Raw genomic sequence first — 10,351 nt, forward strand, 5'->3', positions numbered from 1 at the left:
CCTTGGGAGTGTCTCCTCCCTACCTGGAGGTCCCCTGAGAATGGTCTTTACACAGCAACCTTAGCCAAGCTCAGCTCTTAACCTCCTCACCTGGTGGGAGCTTCAGAGGTTTCCCAGAGACCCTCCCCTTCCCACTCAGCTGTGTTTTCTGAGGGCTCGAGCAGGGGAAGCCAGAATACAAGGGAGTTCCAGCTGCCTGGTCTGGTTTCAACCTGACGACAAACACGTGTTTTGTCTAGAACACAACAAAGCCCATCGATTCATAGGCTCATAACTCTAGGGTGGGAATGGGCTTCAGAGATCATCCAATCCACCCACCTCACTTTACAAATGATGACACTGAGGCCCAGGGAGATGTGAGGGGGCAATATCACCTCGATAGTGAGCATCTAAGGGGATATTTCAGCCCAAATCCTCTGATTCCACACTAGGCTAACACTCTGCAATGGGGAGAGGAAAGGGAAAAGGAGGCATGTGATCTCACTTAAAAAACAACAACGGGAACCCCAAACCCCAAAATTCCAGCTATGACCATAAAGGGTTCATTCCCTTCTCCAGTGTTTGCTTACTATTGTGAAGATCCGTCTTTAAATTAAAGAGAAATCAGAGTGGTCACCTTTAACTCTAGGGAGACTAGCACCCACTAGCACACGCACACCTCATAAATCCCAGTGGTGAGATCTCTAAAGAGTCAGCACAAAGTAGCTCTGAAATCTATTGTCCATTTAGCCCCATGATCAGAAACTTTGGGGAATATTGTCCACAGTAGGAAACGTCAACTCTGCTCCACAGAAATAAAGGCAAGGCGTCAAGCACGTTTCTTTCTAGCGAATGCACTCTCTCCTTCTCAGCCCAAAGCAGCAGGTGAGGACCAGTGCAACCATGAACTGCATTTGTGGTGCCTTCCCTTATCATAGAAGCCCCAGGCCCGTATAGCATAATTTCATAAGACTGTTCCCAGCGAGTAAACAACCTTATCTCCCCGCCCAACATGCAAAGATTCCCTTTCTGTTCCTCTGAAGGAGGAGGCTAATCTCCAGAGAGGAGGCTCTCAGAGAGCTTGCACGGGGGGCATCCTTGCTGTCACTGAACCAGAGAAGTGCAGAGCGTTTCCATCATCTCAGCTTTCCAATGCACTTCCAATGTCTAACTCTCCTGTGCGCTCCACTGCGCTCTAAGTAACCCTTCAATGGAATGAGAAATCGACTCTGGCCGAGGTCATACTTCGCAGGTCTGCGAGTGTCCGAGCACACGCCTGCTTCTGGGAGCAAAAGCAACACACACCAGCCCTGCACCTTCAGTCCAAGACTCTCCAGCAGAGCAGTGAGGGCATTTGCAAAGGCGGCAGACTACCCTGGGGTAAGCTGAAAGACATAGATGCAGGAGGCTGTGGACCGGCCTTTCGGCTTTGACTGGATTATTTTCTCATTTTCTTACTTGTGGTTTAAGGTAAAATTCAAGGAGAAAGCCGTGACCACCCCAGCTGTCATCACGGAATATCAAAGTGAATCAGGAAGTGCAATGGGTGGGAGCCGTGGGGCCAAGCCGCTTCTCATTTCAGCCAATCACATGACAATCTCTTTCTGATGGGTGTCTGCCCATGCAAAGTGAAATCAGAGCAGAGGATTTCATATGAATAACTAAGCACTAACACCTGAAATGCAATTTAGGAAAAATGGGTGAGGTTTCCTTGCTAGAATTATCTGGATGATTGTCTATGACAGCTGAATAGAGGCATCTCTCAGGTGTTGCATTATACATATTCTCCTAAGTGACAGAAATGAAGAGACGGTGGATAATCTAGAATGTTTGCGCAGGCCCGAGCTCACTCCAGGTTCAGACTGACCACAAGAAAGCAAAGTCAATTATTCATCCCCCTTGCATTAAGGGGGGCTAGAACGGCATGGACTGGGCCACTTTGGGGAGGCCACCCCGACTTGCAGCCTGGCCTCTGGGCAGACAGGAGAAAGCACCGGTCTTCCTCCTGCATTTTCAGGTCTGCCAAAGGCTGCCCAGGTTCTGAAAGCTGCCTGACATCATGGAACGAAAAAGGCGAGCAATGGGAATGACCATTGGCTGCAAGGAGCTGCATTCACAGCCTCACTTCCCAGGGAGCCCTTTGACATGGTTCAATGTTCAGAAAGAGTCTCAAGGCATCAGGGAGTATCCTTGGCACTGTGTCCCTTCCCATGGCTTCTAGGAGAGGTTCCTCAGTGCTTCCGCATGGCGTGGTCACTCAATAGCTCCTCCCAATGAGAAACATTTCCAGGTACACCCAGGTCCCTCTCAATGTGATGACTAGCCCCTTCCACCCTGTGGTTCAAGCACTATGTTGTGAGTCTGTATTTCCTCCTTTGCAAAGGCATCTGTGTCTCAATATAGGGGAGAGACAATTGGTGTGTGTGTGTATGTGCATGTGCATGTGCACGTGCATATTTGTATCTCTGTGTATACCTTAAGGCTATTATTATCTTTCCTTTTACTTATTGTATCCCATTTTATCCTGTTTGTACACAGTTGTTCGTGTATTGTCTCCCCTATTAGACTAAGCACTCCTTGACAGCACGGTACATTATTTTACCTCTCTTCATATCCCTAGTACTTAGCACAGTGACTAGGATATAGCAGGTGCTTAATAATTGCTTACTGACCGACTGAATGACCTGTGCAAGAATGGGGGAGAGATTGGCAGTAACCTCATAGTAGGTTGAGTTACCAGTGAGGGGCTGGGGAAGAACAGTGATGCTAACTGGTACCTGTCCACATCTTACCCTTCACCGGTCCTAACCCTATCTTCTCAGAGAGCAGCCAGTGTCATGGCGATCTGGAACATAAGACAATGACCAGCTTACCTGCTCACGGCCGTAGTATGCTGCAATGTGCAGAGGGGTGAAAAAGACCGCGTCTTGGACGTTGACATAGGCTCCATGCTGCAGCAGGATGTCAGCTGCCTAGAAAAGAACAGGGGGTCAAGAAATGGATGTGTCAGTTCTGCAGATGATCCAAACCCTTTTGGCTTCACATACATCCACCGTGTTCTTGCGACGTGAGCAATCCATTGCCTCTTATGAAAAGCAGCACAGAGTCAATAGTCCCTCCTACCAGCTTTCCATGTCAGAGTCAATGAATCCATTCATGGAGAAGGAGTTATTGGATGTTAACTATGTGCTGGATGCTATGCTTCCGCTACTCAGGGCAGCTGATCAGGGATGAGAGTGAGATTTTGTCGTCTTCACTGATTTCCTCTGGGCACAGTCAGTTCTTTTTTGTGGATAGCACATATAAGATACCATAGAAAGAGAAGGGTTCTCCATCCATGACCCTATCAGCACCAATTTCTGAGGCATTAGGGGAAGCTCAGCTCAATAGTCCCACCAATATCAATCTTCTCAATCCCCACTACCAATTCTGCTCTAATTTTATCCTTGAATCCATGGATTGGAAGAGCAATCCTTGACCTGATCTGACAACTTCCTCTCCAAATGTAGTAGTCCCATCTCCCTAGAAGCCCATGAACAGCTTACAGAAGCACCAAACAAACAAACAAAAATCGCCACCAAAATCCTTGGAATTTGTTAATGGTTCAGCATTCTATATAGAAGTAGTTTTATCAAAGGAAATGATATTAAATAAGATGAATTATCTGATTTTTTTGCTGCACCCTAAGGACCACTCTGATTTTTCCTCTGACTTGAAGCTGAAAATCTATGCTGTCTCCCCTGATCAGGATGTGAATGTCTTGAGAGTAGGGATTGTCTTGACTTTTTCTTTATATCACCAATGTTTTGCTCATAAGAAATACTTGCTAGATGCTTTTCCATCCATCCATCCATCCATCCATCCATCCATCCATCCATCCATCCATCCATCCATCCATCTATCTATTCATGCATGCATCTATGCATCCGTTTCTTCTTTCATTCTTTCATGAAATCAAGATTTGATCCTATTTCCTCCCCTTATAACAATTCCACAATTCATAGTTTTTCATGTCCTGATATCTCAAAACCAAAAGGGATATTTGGGGTGGCTTCATCCAATCACCTTATTTTACAGAGGAAAAACAAGAAAAAAACAAAAACATATTGAGGTATCAAAGAAGTTAAAGTGCCCTGCCTAATATCACACACACAGTAAATTAAAGACAGAGGAAGCATAATAAGGATCAGCTGGGACCCCCACTTTCTGACTCCTGTTCAAATGGCTCCCCTGTCATTCCTAACTCTTCCTGATGAATATTATGGTTTTCATTCGTGAAACTTGTAGAAATCACCTTATCTGTTGCTTGAAAAGAGAACTAAATTGGGGATTGTGCTCCATGGATTGGGAAATGTCTGTTACAGCAACTGGGTTTTCTGGAGAGTGCAGGGAGATAAGTAGGTATCTTTTTTCTATTGAATCTGAAAATCTTGATGACAGAGGATCTTGGACTGTGTATATAAAAATCATATTGCTGACCCACAATCAATGGCCTTGTGCCTTGTACACTTTTTCCCCAAGAAGTTGGGATAGATTTATGTTGATCCAGCAGATTTTGATATGTTTACTCCTATGCATAATGGCACTGATTAGAAATATAGAGGTAATGGTCTTCTTGAGAAGTCTATAAATTTCCAACATGATGTAAAATCCATGACCTCATCCTTGTTAACAGCCTATTTTAACAAATTGGGCTAATTGCCCCAAACATGGAATTCAAAAGGACAAGAAGAAATCTGCTTCTAAGGATTCTTTCAGATTAAGTCAGGAAGGAAAATTTAAGAATCATTCATGGGGGAAAATGTGATAATAAGTGATTCCCGAAAGTTTGAACTTTGAAACCCTTAACAGGATATGACAGAGATCAAGGTAGATGAGAGCACTTTGAGAAAGTTTCATATTTTAAATTTAGCATAACACTCAAATGGGAGACTTAGCATGAATTTTTATTTTAAAAGGACTTTGTGAAATGCTCACATAGAGAGCCAATTTCCAAGGCACAGTTCCAAGATGTACTTCATTCCAAAAGATAACTGCTCTTAGGCTTCAATAAATAGTCCAAAGTGGATTTTTTCTAAGTTTGCACTTTCCCAGTCATTCAGAAGGTCAGCCTTTCAGCTGAACATCTATTAATTATGAAATGTTGGCCTTCTGAACAATTGTCAAAATATGAGCTTTAATGAAACCACATTGGGCTATCATTGAAGTGCAGAGTCTACTTAGTTTTGTTTTAAAATACCAAGAAAGTCTTTACTGTTGAAAGGAAGGCTTAACTCCAGTGTGGCATAGGAGAAAGAAAATGGTAAAGAGAATCCAGAGACAAGGGTATCTAGTCCTGGTTCTGCCAAGAATGGGACCTGAGGACTTGGGAAGGCATTGAGTTCAATTTTCTCATCTGTGAAGGGATGGATTAGAAAATATCTCTGACATCCTTGTCACCCCAAAAAGTGTCAGGGTTATCTAGAATAATTGAGCATTCCTTTAGTAGGAAGACGATCTATTGAAGAGTTTTTGTGAGAGTGAGTATTTGGCTAGTACTTAGCATCTTACAAGAAAATATCGTTATTGTTACCTAGAATTAGAATTAAAATGGAAATGTTTTACTGTAACTTTTTCCTCTCTAAAGATTCAGCATTAAGCTTATGCTTCTTTCACAGTTTGTCGATCCCTTCTCCCAAAGACAATGCTGACCTAGGACTGAAACATGGAAAATCCCAGCTTCCATTTGGCCAAGAATGAATAAGAATCTGACTTTTATGTGACAATTGAAGAATTCTGAAGCACTTTACACAAATAATCTCATATGATCTTCAAATGGATAATAAAATCGAACTGGTTTTATCTAGATCCTGTTTTCTTGGGCCCTATTTTCTTCTTCCTCTGTTCTCCCTCTATACTATTCCCCAGGTGAATTCATCACCTCCCATGCAATCGATCATTATGTCTATGCAGATAATTCTCAGACGTATTAGTCCAGCCTAATCTCTATATCTCAAGTCCTGCATCACCAGCTGCATTCAAACTTGATGCCTTGTAGACATCTTAAACTCAATACATCCCAAACTGGGCTTGTCTACCTCCCTCTCCCCTCTTCCCAACTATCCTCTTTTGGCAGAGAGTATCACCAGCTTTCTCGTCATGCATGTTTGAAACCTCGGTGTCATGATCATCTCCTCACTCTCTCACTCCACCCCCATATCCAATCAGCTGTCAAGTTATGTTGTTTGTAACTTCATAGCATTTCTCCTGTGTGCCTTCTTCTCTCATCTGACACACCACCACTAGGTAATGCCCTCACCTCAATCCTCATGATAGCTTTTTGGTTGGTCCCCTTGCCTTTATCTCTTCCCACCCCAGTCCAACCTTCATTCATCTGTCAAGCTGGTCTTTAAATGCTGGTCTGACCAAGTCCATTCAATAACCGTGCTGTCTCTTCCATTAGACTATGATATGAGTTCCCTGAGAGTGGGAACTATCTTTGGCCTTTCTTTGTATCATCAGCACATAACACAGTGCCTGACACATAAGAGGTGTTTAGTAAATGCTTATTGATTGAAATATAAATGGGATTTAAGGGGAACTTGAAGTGGAAAGTTCTGCACCTAGGGCTGGAGTGGGGAAGGCAAGAAAGGCCTTGTGTGAGAGGTGCTTGGACTGGCTTGAAGAACAGAATTTCCAAGACATAGTTGGAAGTAATGTGTTCCAGGCATGGGAGACAACCAGTGCAAAGTCAAGGGCAAGTGGCCCCACATATCTGGATCATAGCATATGTGGAGGGGGCTGGTATGTAATAAGGGTGGAAAGAGAAGAGAGAGACGAGCTTGGAAACGTTAAGTGGCAGAGGGAGTGGGGAGTCATAGAATTGGGGGCTGACAAGGTCAGATATAACTGTTGGGGCAGGCTGGACAGGGGAGAGACAAGCTAGGATTTATTTATGCATTTATGCATTTATTCATTTATTTTTTAAAAATTTTAAATTTAATTTATATTTTTATTTATTTATTTGTTTTTAATGAACATTTCAACAGTCCAGTCTGCTCTGGTCTGAAATAAAGAGTGCTTTGCAGTTAGAGTGAATTCCTCGATTCAATCTATTCCTATATTCTTATTTCTAAATTCTTGGTAACAAATCCCCATCAGTTTTCAAGATAGATTAATGATGGTTTACCTATTTACATTAAAATTGTATCTTGCTTTCAGAAGAAAATATGCTTTAGACAATAGCAATAAAAATTGGTTCCAAGCTTTTTAGTTTCTGACTTTTTTACTCAGAACTCTTTCTTGCAGTATTATCTATTTTTTTCCTTAAATGTACCCACTTCTTGACATTCATTCCAAATGTCACCATTTCAGGAGTGAATGCTCGATTGTGTTGTTGCAGAATCTTTTCTCTTAGTGCTGGCTGACTGTTTGATGTAATGACTTTTTTCACCTGACATAGCTGTAATTAGGCATTTATGTATGAAGACCTATTAAAAAAATAGCTCTTCCAGCCTCCCTTCTGAAACGAGGTGCTTTTATGTGATCCTTCTCTTATTAGCATAGGCTAAAATTAATTCATTCTTGCAGCTCACTCAGAAAATGTTCCATCTCAGTAGAACTGTGGCTGGAAGCTCAAAGAGAAGGGCAAAAGATTAAAGGCTAGCTAGCTGGAAGCCCTTACAAGCAAGAAGTTCACACAGACCACCTAAGGTTTTGTTCTTCCTTTGTAAGGGATTTGAGCAAGAGGCAAGAGATGGAGGAGAAAAATAGAGAAGCAGAGCCAAGTGATGGAGCAGAATGAGCTCTTGTGGTGCTGTTTGTGAGAGGATGCACTGTGTGCAAGAGCAGCAAAGGAAGAAAAGGAGGCACTGATGAGTAAAGATGGTCTTTCCGGGGAGGCTGATCAATGCATGGGCTCAGAAAGGAATCACGAGCTGCCATCCCACGGTCTCAGGGCTTTTGGGAGGCTCACGTGTCAAGTACCATATAAGCCCGAGAGCCCATAAAATGCCAGGGAGTGTCACTGTTCTTCTCGCTGCTTTCATGATTATTCATTATCACTCTGTAGTCACCAGACTAAAGTCCATCCAGCACTTTATTTTCTTCTTGCTGAGCTCCCACAGTGTCCATGGAACAATCCAGGGGTGTGCTGTTAACTGTTGAAGCCCCAACCTCTCCAGAATGCATGCACAAATGCTTAAATGTAACAATCCTCATTATTCACACTGACCCAAGTCTAGATGATCAAGAAAATAATCAACTCTGAGGGGTAAAGGCCCCACCCCAAATTCCATAGGCTAAAGTCTGTTAGCGCTACCTCAAGCTCACTCCAGCGTAGTTCCTGCTTCACCTGAAAGGGGAGTCCTTTGGAGGAAAAACTTGGGAGATGATGAAATGAGGAAAATGATCTCAGAACTTGGGAAAGCATACAGCTTGTTTCTACTCTTACAATCATAGCTCGCATCTGCACAGTGTGCTAAGGTTTGCAAAATGAGGTCTGCATCTTATCCTTCGTGGTCCTCACAACAGCCCTGGGAGGCGGATGCCAGTGTCCTCTCTTTTTCACAGATGAAGAAACTGAGACTCCAACAGGTGAATTTACTTGTCTACGGTCCCACCACCAGTAAGTGTTGAGGCAGGATTCAAATCCTGATCCTCTTAGCTTTCCATCCCAGGTTCTTTGAACATCTCTGCCTGGGAGGCTAGCAAGGTCATTGGACAGAGTAGGGGATGATCCTGAAGCCACAGCTTTGGAACTGGGACGGGATAGTGGAGATGATATCCTGTAGCAGCAGGCGTCACACCTGCTACATCCCAGACCAGATTAAAATATCATTGGGAAACATTTCGTGAAATAAATAAAAATAAAGCAGCCCAAACATGAGCATATGGGTGGCCAAGTCCATATGTAGCCTGAGTCGTTCTGTTTCCATTGAAGCTTGACCCCGCTGCGGTCGTCGGTGCAGGGACCTCTCTGGGGTCAGAAGGAGCTGGGTCCAGGTCATGACTCCAGTATATACCAGTCATGTGTCTACAGTCTCTGGGATTCTTCTTCCTTGCTTCTAGAATGCAGGGGCTGAAGTAGATAATCCCTCAGGTGGTTACTTCCAGCTCTTAAATGAGTGACTTTCTGTGGGACTCTGGACAAGTCACAGAATCTCTGAGTGCTGACAAACAATTCACCAAGTCACCGAGTGATAAACGGATTGCTATTCTCTATTAGAGGAGGGGCTTTCCATACTGAGAGTTCCTAAGTGATTTTTTTTTTTATCACAAAAATCCATTCAGATTTTTTTTTTTTTTTTTTAGTGAGGCAATTGGGGTTAAGTTACTTGCCCAGGGTCACGCAGCTAGTTAAGTGTTAAGTGTCTGAGGCCGGATTTGAACTCAGGTACTCCTGACTCCAGGGCCGGTGCTCTATCCACTGCGCCATCTAGCTGCCCCAATCCATTCAGATTTAAGATGGATGTGAGTTCTATCAACTTCAAACCGACATCTCTCCCCTCCCTGTTTTCTATACTTATCCACAGTTCTTTATGTGGACATGTTCATTACAACATATAGTTAACGAAAGTGTAGCATTACAACTTTGTTTAATGGTTTTTATCCTATTCACTGTCAGGGCCCCCACTTGGGGAGGGCGAGGCATCCTTATCTCCTGATGGTCCCTGTCAGCTCAGATTCAGTCCAACAAGGCTTCCCTGTTCCATCCCTCCCTTTTATTATAGGAGACACTTTCTCAAAGCCTCTTTGCAAACCAAAGTGCTTCCAATCCACTTGAAAAGGAGACCATCAAATTGTGCTCAGAAGGTAAGGTGGAGTCAACAAACAGAACATAAGAGAGAACATATAAAGATTTGGTCTCTTAGACAAGGCTAAGCGATAAGAATCCTTCTAACAAAATTAGATCGATGATCATTGAATTTCCAGCAGGAGGAATTAAAAAGAGAAAGAGAACTCCAACAATGAAATCACAGGCTTCAGAGTTAGACCCCTTACATCCCAAGGCTCGTACATCCACGGAATATTTAATGCTCTCTTTTTCCAGCTGCCTCATTAATTAAGCCAGGAAGCTCACAATATGATGAACTGCAAGATACTAACTTAATTCACTGAAAGGCGGCAGATGCAGGTAATCAATGGCCTTTAGTAAAGACTCTTTATTTAAAAATACAATATCAAGTCCATTGGTCTGCAAGAATTTCAGAAGCCAGACAATCAAATGGAAGAAGCTATTGCTGCAAAAATGTTTCAAATGATTATGAAGTACCAGGTGATGGCAGGTGTAAGCATGCATTAGAAGGGATTTGCTTTCTCCAGGAGTCTGTCTAGGTTCTGGGATGCTTGTCTGCTTGTCAGACACCTATTATGAGGACAGGAAACAGAAGGC

The 10,351-nt window shown here is 43.2% G+C and overlaps 1 protein-coding gene across 1 annotated transcript in view; it reads right to left on the reverse strand.

Annotated features, from left to right (window-relative positions):
- Nucleotides 1–10,351, reverse strand: part of LOC122726597 (serine/threonine-protein kinase TNNI3K-like) — a 329,911-nt gene that overhangs the window by 241,571 nt on the left and 77,989 nt on the right. The window contains 1 exon segment of the mRNA XM_043964423.1: nucleotides 2,853–2,951. Within this exon segment, the coding sequence (XP_043820358.1) occupies nucleotides 2,853–2,951 (99 nt within the window).

This window comes from Dromiciops gliroides, chromosome 4, assembly GCF_019393635.1.
Source record: "Dromiciops gliroides isolate mDroGli1 chromosome 4, mDroGli1.pri, whole genome shotgun sequence".
NCBI classification, from domain to species: Eukaryota; Metazoa; Chordata; class Mammalia; order Microbiotheria; family Microbiotheriidae; genus Dromiciops; species Dromiciops gliroides.